At 37.2% G+C, this 19,431-nt stretch overlaps 1 protein-coding gene across 1 annotated transcript; it reads left to right on the top strand.

Annotated features, from left to right (window-relative positions):
• The first annotated feature begins 3,782 nt into the window (after positions 1-3,782).
• zbtb34 (zinc finger and BTB domain containing 34) lies at positions 3,783-16,544 on the top strand. Its single transcript, XM_086173304.1, has 2 exons — positions 3,783-3,917; positions 9,727-16,544. The coding sequence occupies exons 1-2, from the start codon at positions 3,900-3,902 to the stop codon at positions 11,275-11,277; spliced, it is 1,569 nt and encodes a 522-aa protein (XP_086029430.1). The 5' UTR covers positions 3,783-3,899; the 3' UTR covers positions 11,278-16,544.
• The last annotated feature ends 2,887 nt before the right edge of the window (positions 16,545-19,431 follow it).

Raw genomic sequence — 19,431 nt, forward strand, 5'->3', positions numbered from 1 at the left:
GATTAGGTCAGATATTCACCCTAGCTGCCAACCTGTCACTCTCATTCAGTAGAACAAAAAAAGAGGACAGAGCCCATGTTCATTCCTCCACACTAATACTCTTGCTTATAAATGCCAGCAACAGAAGATAGTGGACAAAAGTTTATGTTTCTAACTGAAACACAAGCCTCCTTTGAATATATATGAAGATAGAGCAGAAATACAGTACCTGTAAATGATATATTATTATAACCGTATAACTATATAACTATATAACTAACTAATATATATACATATGTGTATGTATTCATATATATCTATATACATATATACATATGTAGTGGGAGAACGAGAGAAAGAGGGAGATGGACATCTCAAAATAATAATCAAGTAAAAATATTCTCTTCAAAATAGTGCAAAAGACTCATCTATGTGTGTAAATAATAATTTACAATTATGTCTGCAGTGCTTGATATTTTTCCTAGAGCTTCACAGAGAACATAGAGGAGATGAATAAAAATATCTTGGCCTATGTTGGCTGCTAGCAAAACATTTTGTGGTTAAATTGAAGTCCCGAGTTTGGACTTGCGTGTCTGCCACTGCCGTACAGGCATACTTGCTCATGACGCCCTGGTGACTTTTTAACTGTTTCTTAGTTTCTATAATATTAAGCAATCAAAATATATTCTGTATGATTAAAGCCAAACTCACAAAAATGTGATGAATTGAAGGAAACTCCTTAATGTGTCTGAGGAGAAAAAAGCAAATGCTTCCATGAAGGTGTATTGTTTGCAATAAAGACATTTGCAGCCATGTTCTGTTCCGTGGAGAAAATGGCTTTAGTAAAAAAAATCAGTGTGCCTGACATAAGGGTCATTTTTGAGGGAAGGATGGCAGAAGCCATACAGTCTCAGTCATACAACTGCATATCGTCACAAAGCTCTCCCATTAAAACAATGTTTCACTTGCAGTACTGTATAAAGTGGCATCTGTGCTCAGATACAAGGGATGATATCAGTAACAAAAGTTGAATTTTGTGGTGTATTCATATTACATGATGGCCCCACAATAACAATACCAATGGAAATCAGCAAATTCCCTTTCCTGAGGTGCTTTTCAAATTGCCTGGCACCACAATGCAATTACTGTGTTCAAAATCTACATTAGAAGTCATGTTTGGGGTACCAGTAGGTCCCAAAAGACACTATGAGGTAAACAAGCAAAAGACTGCAGTGAGAGAGGTGTCCCAGCTCCATTTTTGTCTGGTTGAAAACAGGGCATTTTGGGATTAACACTCCACAATTTTGACAATATTTATGTTTCTAACTATACCTTGTTGTTATTACACCAAATCCAAAGAAGACCCTAACCTTGTTGACACACAAGCAGATATGTTACATGTGGTTTGGGGCCCACAATACACATGAATTGTGTCTTATTTATTATGTATGTAGTATGCATATACATGTATATGACTTTGGCATACATTCCATGTTTTGTCATTAGTTTCATTATTTGATATAGTTCTGTTTTGAGTGCAAAATGGTTGTGAAATTCAGTGTCCATTATAATTCCTGCAACAGCCTGATGATAAAATATTAGTGTTTAAATTTTTTATTGAAAAAAGTTTGAGAATGTATTTTTTCTCTAGAAAATATGTCAAGTACAATTTTTCTCATGGTTCTGCTGGAAGGGGCATTACAAAAAGAAATTGTTATATTCACTGAATGAAATCTTTTTAATGTTAAATGAAAAAAATATGAACGAAATAGAAAAATCACAAAATGAAAATTTCATGAAAAGCTTGTGACATTCCCATCATGTCCAAGACATTTTGAAAAATCACTGACAATATATCATTGTATATTGTGCATCTCATCATGACACTAGGGTTGTTTGTTGCATTTTTGGCATTTCAGTAAGCACCTCTGTGCAAGTGCATCTAGGTTGTTTTACAATGTGGCTAACTATATGTCTCTGCTAGTTAATCCTGGAGCTCTCTCTGTGTTGAGACAGAGAAAATGTAAGGTGTAGTCTTTAGCACAGCAGTATAAGTAGTGTTAGTAATAGTATTATGATTATTGTTGTTGTTGTTGATACTGGGTGGCACAGTGGCACAGTGGCACAGTGGCAAGCACTCTGGGCCTCACAGCACGAAGGACCCTGGTTGGATCACAACAGGGGACCTTTTTGTGCGGTGTTTGCACGTTCCCCCTGTGTCAGCATGGGTTTCCTTCAGGTTCGCTGGTTTCCTCCTACAGTCAAAAAAACACACAGCAGTTTAATTGGAAAAATTGAGAAAAATTGCACAAATGAGTGAATGAGAACATGAATGATTGTATGTCTGTTTATGTAGCCTGCAATTGTCTGGCAACCTGTTCAGGGTGTACCCCACCTCTCGTCCGATGGCAGCTGTATAGGCTCCAGCATCCCCAGAAAACTCATTTTCTCATTTTCATTTATCATTTTTTACCTTGATTGAAGGGATTCTAATATAGTAATGTCAATGCTGCAAATGCATTACAAGCATGGATTGTTTAAATGTAATACAATAATGGTTAATACAAAAGTGTATGGATGGAAATAATTATGGTACCAGAAAAATGTAGGGTCATGCCATGAGCGGCTCTGATGATCTGTTGTGGCCCAACACCTTTCCTTTTCTTTCTTTTTCTTTTTTTTTTTTGATATTTTAATTTTCTATGTTACTGTGACCAACTTCAAAAATGTAAGTGCAGCTCATTGAACTGAAAAGTATGGAAAGACACGATGCTTTCGCTGCCATTTTGGTCTCTGGCATCCCCTTGTGGAGTCCTTCTGAACTAAAAATACAGATCATTCAAAAACAGATTGAAATTAGTCCCGCTTCACGGAAGCCATTTTAATTGTAAGCATTTCAAACATCTCTCTCTCTCTCTCTCTCTCTCTCTCTCTCTCTCTCTCTCTCTCTCTCTGTCTCTATCTATGTATCTATCTATCTATGTATGTATCTATCTATCTATCTATCTATCTATCTATCTATCTATCTATCTATCTATCTATCTATCTATCTATCTATCTATTTGTGCCAAGGTTATTTTAGAGAACTTTATTTTCCAAAAAGAATCTTAATATGATTTGGATGTTTACAATTTAAATACTGCCATTAAAATAATTCAGCTAGCATCTTTGGTGCTTGAGAGGACAATATGGTTTATGTAAACAATTAAAAAATATATAAAACAGTAATTGCATATAGGAAGTGATGCTCTATTTTCTATCTATTAACTTTACAAATTCCCGAATATAAAATACAATATCGACAAAATGGAAAAAAAAAAAAGTCAGGAAACCAATGAGATGTTTTCAAACTCAAACGTCGAACCACTAAACAATGCCGAAATATTTACATGCACTTTTCCAGAATCTTGAAGGAAATACAATATTGGCAGTATATCCCTTCTTTTTGTACAGTTGTTACAGATGCACGTTTGAGCAATAGTAACCGGAATCAAAATTAAAATCAAATAGTAGAAGATTGGCAAAACAGAAATGTATACAAATAGCAAGCAATACGTTCAAGTAGCACTTGTGAGTTTTGAAGTTGAGTGAAGTGTCAAAAGCGTAAACTGACAGCGTGCAAGTTCACACAAGGGTTGCTTTTTGTAACCTATTTTGGGACCTGTTTCTAAATATTTATTTTTTTGGGCGTGTATGTATTGCATCACGCCGTGTATCATGATGTCTCCATACAGAACACTGACATGAGCTAGGGAGGGGCTGCTGCAAAACACATTGATAGAATGAATGCAAAGAGCCAAAAGAACACTTCCTGTTGATGCAAAAATTGCAGCAGCAACTGTCTGACACATCTGGACTGGAGAGGGGGGGAGGCCTGGTTGTAGTGTTAGCGAATAACTGAGGGGAATGGACAAGGTCTAATGTTCATCTGCAAGACGGTGAGTCTGGTTGAGTTCAATGTGGCATAGATTCGTGACGGTAATTAGTTTTTCGTATCGACGTGTCTTCTTCCTGGTCGCAAGTAACGCGGAAAGGTCTGCGATTGTACGCTAGCAACTTGCTGCTTGCTAGCGAAAGCCGCTAGCGCAAGCTAACATGGGATAGAGAGTAAATGCTAGCGCAAGCCACTCACTCCACATAGGTTAGCTAGCCTTGTAAGTTAGCTATTTCGAATGACAGCATAGATTGTACCTGCATTCGACGATGCGCCCTTACTAAATTATAGCTTGTCAACCAACTTTCTATAGTTTGTTATACACCCACAAATGTATCCCAATCAAACAACCGTGCGTGAATCAAATATGAAACTGATTCGTTAGTCTGAATCGCTTTTTCAGTTTCAGGCTAGCAAATTTAGTTAGCCAGCGTTTATAGGTTGCTTGTTTATGGGCTGCTCGGCCCGATAAACCGATGTGGATGTTTTGACTTGACACGAATTAGCAATAAATTTACTGTGACAAACAAAAAAACTCAAGGCGGAGTACTGGATGACCGAATGTTAGCTGTACCATTGTGTAGATCGCCCTATTTAACAGCTAACAATAATTGACACTATGGGTTGCTATAAAGTTTGATGTACTATACATTTGCCTACGAATGCAGCGACAGGGCTTATTGGCGTTAACAGCAACGTTGTGTGCCTTAGTACCAGTGCATGGTATGTATAGTAACACAATTATATAAAAAAAGTTTGAAAACGCTGCTTGAAAATGGACGGCATGTGGTGATAAATCTTATATTTCTGCCGTCAGCGGTGTAGGCCCATATGCATACATTCAAATATCATGTGCAGACAGGTGTGTTACCTGAAAAGCGTGTTAGGATACCGTCATTAATGTTAATCTTGATGTGTTAGTCTTGTTATGACAGGAAAGAACAAGGTGCAGCGACACAGTCGGTTACTCAGTACACCTAGGTTCATCTAGGACACCCAGCACTGTTTACTATTATTTCAGAGTTGAGATTTTTCCTCGAAATGTCCCATACCATAGAGTGAGCCCACTGTGAATGTAAGCATTTTATACCTGAAAGTGTTTGATTATAAGACTTGTTAGAGCAGATTTTACCCAAAGTAGTTACAACCTCTGCATGAGAATGCATGATTAAGTCGTCATCTTTCAATGGAGACCAATCATCATAATTTATTGAGGTTCTGTGAAATCGGGACTCTTGTGAGGTGTGTGGTAATAATAACTCAAAACTTTCAAAAGCAAGTGTGTAACTGATATCAAATATTCCCGTTGGATTGCTTTTTTTTCTGCAGAACAAATAATGGAAAACATTTGGGAAAATGAAAAGAGTGTCATCCCAGAGTTTGTCTGACAGAGCTCCTTCACTCACTCTCTCAGTAGGATTAACACATACAGATATAAGTGGATCTGAACATGTTTCTTCAGCTTGTAAGACACCACAAAGGTGGTTTGAGTCATAGTATGGACTTGATACTGTGTAACTAGGTGGCTGGGGTGGTAATTATAGGTGGTATGGTATTTTAGCACTCATCTTTAATACTCCTCGATAATTTGATTCTCATAATATTTGCGAACTATGTTCGCAGTCCAACTAGCCATATTGATTTTATTACTCTTTATCAGAGTTGAGGTTCATTTAATGACAACAGATTTGTACAACTTGTACCTGAGTGGTGGAAAACTATGGAGAAACATTGGTCTGTTTTCATTTCAGCATTAAAAGAAAAATATTGAAAAAATAAAATTAAAAAAGCTAATATTGGCCTCACAATATTTCTGCATTTATCACTCATTATTGAAAAGATGATGCAATAACCTCATGCTCTTGGTTACTTAGTAAAAGAATACATTACATTTTTTTTTTTGCAATTTTCAACAGTAAAGGACAAAGTGTTGGGAAATTCAAACATTTAAGCTCAAAGGGCCGTGTCCACATATAATATAAATACTAAAATAACTGTAAAATTTATCATAAGTACTGATATGAAGCAGCAGCAAAATGTCATAGATAAATAATGGTGGCCTGACCACAAAAGTCATTGAGCAAAACTCAAGGAAGAAAACACAAGAGAAGGTGGGAGGGACCCTTCAGGGACAAGTTGAGAGACTTGCACTGTTGTTCTGAACCAACTTGGTTCCCAGCACTAACTTTCCTTAATGCATTAGTGATTTGAATTTTTGGAATAGAGATGAGCTTGTTTAGTTTCTGTGTATGCCTTCCGATTCCCCTTTTTTGTAATCAAAAAATATCAATATCCACCAATGTGATCTTGTCCTCGTGGGCTTAACAAACCACACTAGCACCGCAGCACCAACAATAACTTTATTATATAGGAATGGCAAATTTGATTGTCTTTTAAGAAGCGCATGCATTGTCTAATGCAACATGGTTAGTAGATGAAAACAGTGAAAATGTTCAACTTTTTTGTCTTTTATGTTGTAAAACATAAGGAAATTCGAGAGCGAGCAAACTGTTCTTGATTTACACTTCATACCAAGCTTGCGTCAATCACCATTTTTATCTTCACAAGACCTGCCATCAATATGAGTGAAAATCACAATGTAGATTGACTTTATTGTCTTCTATGGAAGTTTAGAACGAGTGTCCTCATCTAAAGAGTTTATTTTTGTTCCTCCATAATGTCATAAGATGATGCCTCGTTTTTATACTAATCAGGTCCCGGTAAGCCAATTAGTAAAGATAAGTCCAAAATGCATTACGAAAAGAGAATTTGGGGGTAGTAAAGTGTAATATTCCCGTCTATGTACATCAAAATTAAGTATATGTCATCTAATTTATTTCTATAACATCTTTTTTAACTGCACTTTGTGAAATTTTTAGTTACCTACCCCACTAACAGCGTCTAGGTAAAATGCTGCTAATAGAGGAAGGAATACCGTGTTCGCTTGGAGGCTTTGATTTTTTTCTTTGTTCATCTTTATCTTGAGGGAACATAGCTCCTTTAGAAGTACAGAAAGTCTACATTTGTTTGTCCATCACAGTAATGTTTAGCCTATGGTCTTTTATTATCAGCCTCTTGAAACAGCTGTAGAGTAGGTTTATTGCCAACCAGACAAAGAACTTGAGCCCCAGATGGAATTTTTGAGCCGAGTTTAAACAATTTCAGTTTTCTCACGTGAGTCAAGCATGTGACCTTCACCCAGCATGTGCATCTCAACCACTGAGAATGCATTCTTTGGCTGCCTTCACAACTTGGCTACATTCACTCTACATTCTGTAAGCAGCCATTACTGATGCAATTTTGTATATGAACATACTGTACTTTAAGGCTCATGACAAGGGAGGGAAACGATTATACACCTTTTTTTAATCTTTCTGTTATGCTACATCTTTCCTTGTCCTTGTGTTTGGATGAGAACATATGGTTGTTGGACAGGTGTCTTGGCAAGTGACTGGTGAAAGTATTTACATTCCCAAACCACTCTCTGGGGCTCACTCCTATGTAGAAGCATGCTGAATTACCAGCAAGGGACAGGGAAGGATGTGGATAGGAAGAGGGTGATGAGCAGATGGCATGGGAGGACTAGTAAAAATAGAATTTAATTTCAAATTCTGCTGAACTGCTGAACTTAACTAACTACTTATGAACCATCTTTCACAATATGGATACCAGCTGTACCAGTTTCCTTCACTTATTCTCTTTCTTTCTTCCTGCTTCAAGGTGGCATACACACCACTTCTGTGCCATGCCACCATTACTCACTTCTGCGTATTCATAATACTGTGTTTCTGTGTACCTTATCTCATATGCTGTTGTTTTAGCTCAGTAAACATGTGACATGCAACCATAGTCAGGTTGTGTGGACAACCAAAGCAGTAGTGTCGCAGCTTGGAAGTACTTGCATTTGAGTCAAATTAATAAAAAAAAAAAAAAAACACCCGTGGCGGTCAACATTGTTAGCAGACCTAATGTATGTGATAATGATACCAACTGCTGAAAGGAACATGTTGATATTTGGTTACGGCTTTTTAAATGCCCGTTTTTTGGATAAAGCAGCCATTCATAATTGTCTTAGCCAAGCTAATCACCCTTCAGGGCTATCAGGCACAAGCAACCACAGACAGGATGGTCACAGTTAAGATGTAGCTTGACTAAGGACAGAGGTAAATTGACTTGGACTATTTTGCTCATTACAAAGTAATTTTAATGTAACTGTAACATCATTGGATTAGTTAACATAATACATTACGTAGTTTAGTCCATGTGATCTAGAGATTAACCATTTAGGAATATTAATATAATGTATTCAAATTCGGAAAGGCTTAACAGATAATATCAGAAATGGTCAGCTTTCAGTTTGCATTCAAAGTAAATTGTAAAATATGTTTTTTAGTACATATATTTTGAATCTTTATACAAAACACAGAATTAGTTGAAAGTGGCTTCATAACAATCCTTAGCAATCTTTAGTTAATACTAACAAAATTGAGCGTTTTGAAAAAATTGCACATCATGACTTTTACTTAAAGGCAATACTTTTTGGCTCTGCACTAGGCAATGTGTTCTAATCAAGACTCTTGATTCACAAGATTTTATGTTGTACTTTTAAGTTTGTTAAGCGTTGGACTACTACATAGAAGTAGTAGACAAAACTCTCTATGATACTATTACAAATCTGCATTTTGCCGCAGGCTGTCTTTAATTTGTTTGTTGGAAGTAGCCACTCTAATCGAGTTCTGGCCTCATACAGAGGGACACTAAGCTGGGAAGTGTACATAAATGTACAATTTTATACAACTTCACTATTCATGTCAAACAACATGGAGGCAGAAATAAGCTTGTATCCCTTCGCCTTCTTTTTTCTTCATACATGGAGAAAAGTCTTCCGCTTTGAAACTTTTGATAGTGTTGCTCATCATTTTTCCCAAGTAATATCATGCCACTGAACTTTGGCACACATACGGTACACACCCTGCACCTCTCTTCAGCTCTGCTGCACCCTTTAGCTTATTTTTGCGAATTTTTAAAAAATGTGTGTGGTGTCAGCAGTTAAACGGAGCCCTGGGGGTGAAGTTAAGCTTTAATTGACTTTTTTTTTTTTTTTTTTTTGTAATGTGAAAAAGAAACGTTACAGAAAAGTAACAATACTGATGAAATATTTCATCTGTAAACACCTTGCAAGCAGAACCAGATTTTCTCGTTCCTGTGCCAAATCATTACATTCATGACTTGCCTCATCTAAATGTTCCACTGCAGTTATCGCATATAGAACACTGTGCATTGTGCAACATTACCAACAGCTTATTTATCACGAGAGTTCACTGACGGGTTGATGAATCCAAAAGAGATATGAATCTTTTGCTACTCTGCTTACAGTTAGTCGTTCTTTTTGTCATATTAGTCAAAGACAGAACTGTGAAAAGAAAAACAAAACAAAACAAAATAATTTGGGCTGAACAAGGTTTAAAACAAAGGCTTTTTAAGTGGTGTTGCCCTGGTAACTGGTCACAGGCATAATGAAATTATAACTAGAGCACACTAAACAGCATGTAAAAAAAAGTTGTCCCGCAAGTATGAGGCTTCTGACGTTTACTAATAAGCATAAACATAATTGCCTGTAGTAGCTAAGATTATGGATTTCAATCTTATACTGTTGAAAGAGTGAACGTTTTGATAGTTTGGATTTGACATGTCTTTTTAAGACCGCACATTATTAAGCACGTAGAAGACATTATGAAGATGCACCATTTTAACCATTTTAATTGCAATCTCAATAAAATCTCATCTGCATTTAATTCTTTTTTTTTTCTCAGGAGGTTGACAAACTGGAGAAACATTTCCAAGACATGGACGACGGCAGCTACATCGAGTTTGATGTGCCGGAGTTCAGCAACACTGTTTTGACCCAGCTCAATGAGCTGCGGCTGCAGGGAAAATTATGTGACATCATTGTTCACATTCAGGGCCAGCCATTTCGTGCCCACAAGGCTGTGCTGGCAGCTAGTTCACCCTACTTTCGTGACCACTCAGCTCTCAGCACAATGAGCGGCCTTTCCATCTCAGTCATCAAGAGCCCTGAAGTGTTTGAGCAGCTTCTCGCATTCTGCTACACTGGTCATATGTCCCTGCAGCTCAAGGATATTATCAGTTTCCTCACTGCTGCCAGCTTTCTACAGATGCAGGCTATTATTGACAAGTGTACCCAGATCCTCGAGAGCATCCACTCAAAAATCAGTCTCCCAGTTAATGTCTGCAGCCCAGAAAAAGATGAATCACAGGCCAGCCGCAATGGGGTCAATGACAGCAGCCTCTTTATAAACCCTACCCAGATCTCCCCCCCTTACTACTCCCGGCAGACTCAGGCAGGACAGGAGCTAGCAGGAAAGAGCCTGGCACGGGGACGGCAACAGCAAGAGGAAGGCCAGTCAGACCGTGGCAGTAGTGATAGTGTGTCAGAGCATGATACTCCCATGGAGGGAGAAATGGAGCAAGTGGAACTGATTGGCAAAGATGGGCAAGTAACAGATGTGCATGTGAAGATAGAGAAGACCGACCGGCCCACTTACTCAGATAGTTCCTCAGCGGGTGATGATGGCTACCACACAGAGCTGGTCGATGGAGAGCAGGTTTTGGCTGTTAGTGTAGGGTCTTACGGTCCTGTCATCCAGACTGCTGCCTATTCTTACTCAGGGCTGTCGTCCCCCTGCTTTGTCAACCTTAGCAGCTCCAGTCCATCCCGTTCCATGCTAAGTGGATACCGAGGTGGCAGAGCTAGGGCAAAACGCCCTCTGGCCATCCCAGCAGCTATGCTGAGTCATATCAAGCCTTCATCCGATGATAGTGAGCCTGCTGCAGGAACCACAGGTTTGGAGAATGATGTGCGAGAGCGGAGTCTGAGGAGTCAGTGGTATCCCTACAATGAACGACTCATTTGCATCTACTGTGGGAAGACCTTTAATCAGAAAGGGAGCCTGGACCGCCACATGCGCCTGCACATGGGAATTACCCCATTTGTTTGTAAATTTTGTGGCAAGAAGTACACAAGAAAAGACCAGCTGGAGTACCACATCCGTGGACACACAGACAACAAGCCCTTCCACTGTAAGATCTGTGGGAAATGCTTTCCCTTTCAGGGCACTCTTAACCAGCACCTGAGGAAGAAGCACATGGGAGCATCGGAGGGCAGTAATCACATTGACTCTCCAGAGAGGACGGAAGGAGGCTCAGGTCACAAGGACCAAGAGGAGACATCTGAGGGGATTGCCTTTGAGGCACAATATGCAGAAGAGGCGCCAGCCAATGATATGGAAGAGAATTCAAAATGCAGTCCAGAGGAGGCTCAATCATCAAGATGTGATTTTTAGGTCCCGCTTCAGGTTCTAGAAGCTTTAAGATATGTTAATTTCAACTCAACTTTAACTTTTTAATCAGCTCCCTCTACAATGAATATTTCTTATATCAATGATTTCTGTCGATTTCTGTGAATGCTAGGAGTTGAACACAGAGAGCAATGGATGCTTTGTAGAAATCTGATTCTTTCAAGTAAAGGGAGTTTCTAAGGGAGTTACAACTTACTATTTTTGAGGAGGTCCCAATAATCAAGACCCCTTTATTTCTCTTTTTATCTTTCCATGTTTTTAAAACATATTTACAGAGTTATATAGGCATGTTGCAATAATTGATAATGTGAAAGCTCTGGTAAGATGCTTGTCATATCACCTTTTTACCTGACCTGTTTTTGCACATATGGCCACAGGAGGTCACTTACTCACAAGGAATGATTTTTCTGCCAGTGCAAAGCTTCGTGTGACATATCCGTTCAATACCTCATAATGCAACTACATACTCATAACAGACAGTATTTTAACCTACATGAAACTTACCGGGTTCTACCTCATAGCCAAGAACCTACCAGGCACAGACGTGTTCACCGTTTGAAATCGGTCATAGGCTGTATGTACAATATCTTATTGCCAAACCCTGTAAAGAATATTCTCTCAACACAAAGCCTTTATACGAAGAGAAAATATTCTGCTGATTGTATGGATTTAGTCCATTTCAAATGTATCATGATCAACCAAGTTAAATGATGAAAAAGAAGGTGCTATGTCAGGAGTACACTCAGAGTGCAGGATTACTTCTATGTTTGTCACGGCAAATGTGGAGAGTGGAGAAAAAAAAAGGAACGGCCCTTTTCTTTTCAAGATAATCTGTTAGATTTAATCTTTCAGTAATACTACACTTTGTCAGCCAATGGGTGACTTTTTAGATGCTGTCATGCATGAAATACGTGAATTACGTCCATACATTGAAGTCACTTGAAATCCTTTACACTCCAGTTACAGATTTATACTCGATTATCATACGTGTAACTTTTTTGTCCCGATCCAAGTGAGGGAGGGTTGTTGACTCAGCACAGTAGGATCTATTCACATGAATCAATATGAAATAGTAGTCTCACTAATATGCAAACAATAAGAACAAAGGAATATCAGCCATTTTAAAATGGTTTTTCTTCCATTATTTGAAAGAGCTATTGCATTTTGTTTTTAATTTTTTCTCCTGTTTTCCCACAGCGTCTTTTTGGTTTTTTTTTTTTTTTTGATTGAATGGTTAATCAGTGGCTATTGTTTCTGCCATTGTTAGGGTCAAATTTAGATGTGGAACTAATTTGTCAAACCTCTTCCAAGGTGTTGACATTGATGTGGCTTCAGGAGATGGTAAATGATAGCGATAGCTGGTGATCCAAAGTATTGATGCACTTTGCAGAGGTAGTCAATGGGATTTGTCCTGTAATTCAGTTTACGATTCTCTGTCTGGTGCTGCAGTGTCAGTGTAGTACTAGCCTCACAGCTGTAATATTTCTGGGTAAAAAGTCATTATTACATGATATGACCTGAAACAAAACTTTGCATTCACACAAATACTGTTGGCTAAAAGTCATACATATGTCAGCATTGTATTTTATCTATACTATTTGAACGAATGGGTTGAGGGATTGGGAATTAGTTGGTATATAGAGTTGTGTTTTTTGTTTTTTTTTTCAATTGTGAATTAATATAATCTGCATTAATTACAATGGCACTTGTAAGGCCGATTGATTATACTGTCATAGAAGTTTGCAAATTTAAAAGCTCAGCTGGGTGGTCTTTTTTTTTTCTTTTTTGTGCCATATTGCTGTCTTATTTGCCATCCACTTGTTCAATGCCTTTCTTGAGGAGCACTTGCTATATGCTTTTATTTTGTCCCATCTGATCCTTGTTGAATTTGTGATAATGAGTTTGAGTTTGATGTTTTCTCATACTTTCTCTTTTTTGTGCATTTTGCAGGAGAACATTGTGTTTTGTCAGTCATGTTACTTCAAGAATGCAGTTCTTAAATTCCAGGGAATGTGGGCTCATCCTCTTGTTGACAGTAAGAAGAGCAAGCCCAGACATTATGGGATTTCGCAAGAGACACATCGCTATCCTTATTACTTCATTTTTTTGTATGGATTTATTACACTGTCGGTCATCAATATCACTATCTTTACAGTACTTTTAGATTAATGTTTACCAAGATAATCCAATCAAAGTTGATTTCTACTGATGTAACGTGTAGGTTTGACAGCTGATTTGACCACATTTGAATCAGTGGCTAACTAATTTGAATCTGCCTATGATGATGAGTTCCATTTCCATAGGACAATGTAGGACACTTTATCATCTTGTAATATTGTAAGTAATGTTTTCCAAGTGAAAGGTACAAACTGCTAAAACAATTTTGTGCCAAGATTTCACACCAAAGATAAATAGGTGATTTTCAGCAGTGCTTTTTGACTGTATTTCATAATTGAATGATTATCAAGAAGAGTGTCTTCTTGAATTAATGTAGGCCTAGTTCATTGCTATTTCGAAGGAATGTATGTTCCAAGCTTAAAACAATCATTCATGTCAAATTTGGACAATTTTCCAAGAAGGTGGTTAAGAGGCTAAGATGTAATTAGCATCAATTATTAAGCCATAAATAGGTGAGATAAAAGTTGTGCAATAGATAGCGTAATTGTTTAAAGCAGACAAAAACAGACAATACACAAGGAAAAGTGGCATCTTAAACTTAGTGCCTTGCCACAAGCTTTACTTTGAAGATTATGGCACTTATGTCTGTGCCTCATTCATTTTTAAATTAATTAAATCAAGAGAGTATAGTCAATACAGCCGCATCATATATTGCTAAGTGGCACCGAGAACGAATAGAAAGTATTTAATGTCATCTATTTTGTACTTTTTCAGCTCAATTTCCACCCCTTTCCTTATCATTTGTTTTTATTTCTTTGTTGTTGTCATTAGACAGTAAATGATAAGGTAGCAATTGGTTCCTATCAAATGAGGTAGACTTGTCCCCTGTAAGCTACTGCTTAATGTTCAGAGACATTACTGTATCCCTCCTGTATAACCACAGAGGACAATCTTAGCAATGTGCAGCAACTCTAGGTGTTGAAGGGAGGAGATGTAGAATAAAAACAAATCTGCTTCCTGGAATAACTGCTTGGTTATTTTAGCAGATAATAAACAGAATATTTGCATTTAAGATGAATAAATAAATAAATCTAATTTAAAAAATAAAAATAAAAAAAAATCAACCCATGTGCTTTAGCTGTGTTGCACATTGTTCAATCGCAAAATTGCATAAATTGCCAATGAATAGTCTTCAAACTTATCTTGAATTTGTTTCATTGACTGAGCACTTGCAGTTTTTTTTTAGTTTTCCTTGTTCTTTATTTTAATACAACAAATCCATCCAGGATGTCTATTTTATCTATTTAGCTACCTTTAAGAGACTCAACTGTAATGCCCTCAATCACTTTAGTCGGGACCGTTTTTTCCTTAAAAGGTGCTTTTAGACTTTTTTTTTTTTTTTTTTTAATTTCAGTGATTATATAGGTCCACATATTCATCATGAGTGGATGGAGGGGAAATTGTTTAAATGCTTTTCCTGTAGCTATATTTACTTACATCATACTACACACATGCAGAACCAACTGACCTTGACACTTAACACTCAAATTGACTTATTGTCAGTTCTTAGTTCCCAGTCTTAGAGGAACAAAAGATGCATCATGGGCCACTAATAATCAAAAAGGAGTGTTTACATGGTAGGCTGTCAGACTACTCTTTGAAATTGCAGCTCATCCTTTTCCTCTTAAACTCATTTCAGGTAGTTTACAAACACTGATACAGGCTTAGAAAAAAAAAACGATCTTAAGTCTTCCATAGCTTTTCTGTCAATTTCTGTCCACTGTGTATTTTGGAAAAAAAAAAAAGCAATAACTTTTTTTTTCTTTTTTTTCTTTCTTTTAATAAAAGTGGTGTATTGGGATCATCAAGTCTATTGAAATATTTGCCGGTCATCTATCACACAAACTGAATGTCAGGGAGCTGTCGAATTGACACAGGACCAGGACAATTTGATATTGATTTATTTTTTATATATTTCTGAATAGGTTGGATAAGTTCTCCTCTTATTTATATTTATGTTTGTGTGTGTGTGTATCTGTGTAATATATATATATATATAAATATAGATATAAATATATATATATATATATACACACACACACATTCACATGCATATGTATGGATGTGTGCGTGTGTGTATGTATACATTTACATATACACATGCATATGTATGTGTGTGTATCTATACATATACACATTCATACATGCATACATACATGCATACATAAGAATATGAGTGGAAAATCTGATGTTGCTTTCTGATCTAAAAGCTCATCAATATCCATTAGTAGTCATTGAACTGCAACAGAAGAACTGAGCGTGTTATTCAGTCATCAACTCAGAGGCACTGTTCAGAGCTGCACCTCCAGCTGTGTCAAATAATGAAAGGGATTTTGGGCTGCATAGCCACTGTTAGGGAGTGGGCTTTGTGTTGTCATGTTGCGGTTCAGTGGTCTCTTTCGGCTCCTCGGGCTCTCAGACTGTAGTAGTAGTTGTTCAGGATCAAGGGGGAGGTTTTCAGTCAAGCTGGTACTCCTTTTCCTTTTATAACTCCCTAAACTCTGCACTATATTGTCTGGCTCAGATGTATTTGGTGATAAGGCAAAAAAAGAAACTTAGAACTCAGGGTAAATAGTGTTAAAAGTGGTCTCAGTGGACATGTTTCTTATGTCCATAGTATAATTGTGCACTTCTCTTCAGGTGAGGAAACAAGTCCTCCGTCGACGATTCTCGGACATTCTGCCTCAAGGTCTCAGTGAGCCCATATTTTTCACAGAGCTGAAGCTTGAGAGCCTTAGAACGACCACTGACTGAACCATGATAGCAGATCTGCCCGAACCCCTGTTTTGTCCACTCTACACACAACCTCACAACCCAACTGTGAACCTCAGAACTCTACTGTTTTGTACAACTATGAAGTAAATGAAGCTAGCTAGGAGCTGATGTTGTATCTATTGCCATTTATGAATTTTATTTTATAGCATGAAATAAAATATATTTATTCAAATTATATATTTTACTCATAATCATTCTGTGCAGCTTTCATTTTGGTTCTTAAGCTTGTAAATTGCTTTTTTATTAAATAAAAATGTCAATAGAACAATGCGTTTGTAAAATAAAGACGCTGATTTGGCGATGATGTGTCTTTTTTGTCTCACGAGTACATTGCAATCATTTTGTAAATATATTCACTTGTCAAGATGGATTTTTAATATTAAATATCCTATGTTTAAATGGCCAGATTACATTATTCTGTATGAAGTGACAGCATGTGGAAACCATGCTTGATGAGAGGCATCAGGATGAGCAGATGTATGAGCAGCGTTGATCCTCCAGGGGGAGCTAGAGACTAAAAAGCATTCAGAGGAAAAAGCTTTCAGTCCGTAATGATTAAATGGACATCTATCTTTAATCCTATTCATTGCTAAATCTGAAAACACTAAGAAAAACCAACAGGCATCAATGCTTTTGGTTGATGCTGGAAAGCAAAAGCCTGCTTGTATTAGAGAAACAATAGTGAGTAAATGAGTAATGAGTAAAACATAATGAGTAAAACATTTTTATCTGAATCTGATAAATAAATGTAAGCAAAATTATTGATTTCCATTAAAAGTAAGGTTCATGCCTTAAAGTTACTACAATTCAAGTCCAAATAAGTCCTCACAATACTGTTTTTTGTTACTCCGTAATAATGTAAGCATGGAAAAGAAGGAGAAGCAGGAGATTTTCTGCAGAGGTGAGAGAGAAGCTAAAAGCCAAGCGCCATTGCCAGTGTTAAGTCTGTTAAGTTTAAAGTCCAAAGGACTGAAGCCAACATCTGGGGGTGAAGCATGAAGAGGAAAATTGACCATAGATTAAAAATTTGATTGAATGATGGAGAAAGTAACAGAGAAAATAAAAGTCAAAACGGCTCAAACTGACCTTTGAGCTTAAAATGCAGGTGTGTAAATGTCATCATGGTGCAGAGAAAGGAAGAAACATAATAAAAAAGTTAGGATTGCATCAGCAAAGACATCTTGGGAAAAATGCACAAAAAAAGTTTTTTTTTGTGTGAATTGCGCCAATTTTATGGGGGAAAAAAAAACAGGATATCAAATAGAGAAATGATCTGTAGAGCACTCTGATTCTGAGTCTGGTTAAACAAAATCACCATGTCCTTTAACAGCCAGACAGGGAACGCTTCATATCCCCGAAGGTCATGTTTTTTTTTCTTTATAAGGTAGACAGGAAAAAATTACATGCCAATTCTGTACGGCTTTCACAGTAACCAAAATTTGGACTGCTATTTCTGTCTAACATGTTCCTATTAATGTTATATACTAACTGAAAGTCAAGTACTGTCGTTCTAAAATTATAGTGAAATTAGCAAAAAAGATAGTGAAAAACATTCTCATTTGTGGTCTTTTGAATTGCACATTTTTTGTTGTGACTGTGGAAGCTGGACCTTACTTAGAAGAATATAAAATAATTATTCGCTTTAGACACTGATGGAATCTTAATGATTTATTACATACGTGGTCCATTTTCTTGCATTGTGTCCACTGGAAGTCTTTACCTGATACACACTGGTGTTATTCCTCCAGTCCCCACTCTGTTTAAAAATGCACCCAGAGAGGGAAGTAAGTTGCAAGGAAGGCAAAGACAAATAAAATCTCCAGAGCGGTCATTTGCTGCTACTTTCCAAATGAGTTCATTACTGTTATTTAGACTTCTTTGCAGACTTTCACCCACTTCATCAAAGAATTTTCAAGTGTTAAAAATAATTCTACCACTCTTAGAAAAATACAAACACCAATTTGACAGAATGTGAAACTTGGCAACATGATGTTGACTTTGCATCTATAATTTGTCAACATTCTGAACAACTTGGTCAATTGTTTAAATGACAGCATTGTAAGGCTGCACAGACACCTGATCCTAAAATAATATACCAAATTGCTCAGTACAGTGGAATATGAGAATAAAAAGAACCACAAAATATGAGGCCAGGAAACCCGAGGTCGTCTTCTTTCCACAAAGGGGCTTAAAGTACATTCTAAGGGTATGAGGTATTGTGGTTTTGTAACGCAAATTTACCACTTGCATGGACATAGTTTATTGATAGGTATATATCATTAATTTTGCTTTAACGGTTCAACCAAAACAAGGACAGTTTATTCACCCCTTTGAATGCAGCACTATAGTGCTGAAACCTTGGATTATCAGTGGCATAATTCAACAATCATAATGCTCTCAACTTCCCCAATAGAGCAAAGAAAATGATGTTATAATAGTGCTACTTCAGCAGAGAAAAGTAAATGGTCTGTGATAGTTGTAGTTTTGATTAAAACAATAAAAATATAGTATTTCGCTAACTTTTAAACAAAATTCTAAACAAATAGTTGGATTGAAGCAAGGATGAGGAAATACATGAAAAGAAAGCTTGATAACCAAATTAATACAATGACATCACAAAGCTGTGTGTCATTATTTCCTAAAGACTTCAAAAAGAGGAATGTGGTCAGCGAGATCCCATAGCAACAACATCTTGATTACAGAGACTAAATACAAATGCCGGATTGTCCTCAGTCACCACTCATGACCTGAGGAAAAGCAGCAGGGCACAATCTGCAGGTAATGGAAGACAGTTTATACCAGGACATGTCATGTTGATTCATGTCACATATGCAAGGAGGCTTCAAAGTGAGATTCTGAAAGCCATGGACAGGAGAAAAGCACATGGAAATGAACATGAATATGAAAAACAAACATATATTATTTTAGTTACTTAGTCTGAATGCAGTTTCACATGAGAGGGAATCCCAGCTGTGACTGGGTGGAAAGTGGGGTGCAACCTGGTTGGATGGCCACAGGAACACTGTGTCAGTCACAGAGCCACATTTAAATATACAACCACCCCTTTCTTTATTTTTATCCAGCAAAAATGTCGTCTTCCTTTAACCCACTGCATGGCTTTGTTCTGTGGGAGAAGACCGGTGATCCCAGGCAAACCTGGAGAAAACCTTCAAACTCCACATTGCA

Source organism: Fistularia commersonii, chromosome 26 (assembly GCF_037954325.1).
Source record: "Fistularia commersonii isolate RoL2024-O1a breed Wild chromosome 26, RoL_Fcom_v1.0, whole genome shotgun sequence".
Lineage (NCBI taxonomy): Eukaryota > Metazoa > Chordata > Actinopteri > Syngnathiformes > Fistulariidae > Fistularia > Fistularia commersonii.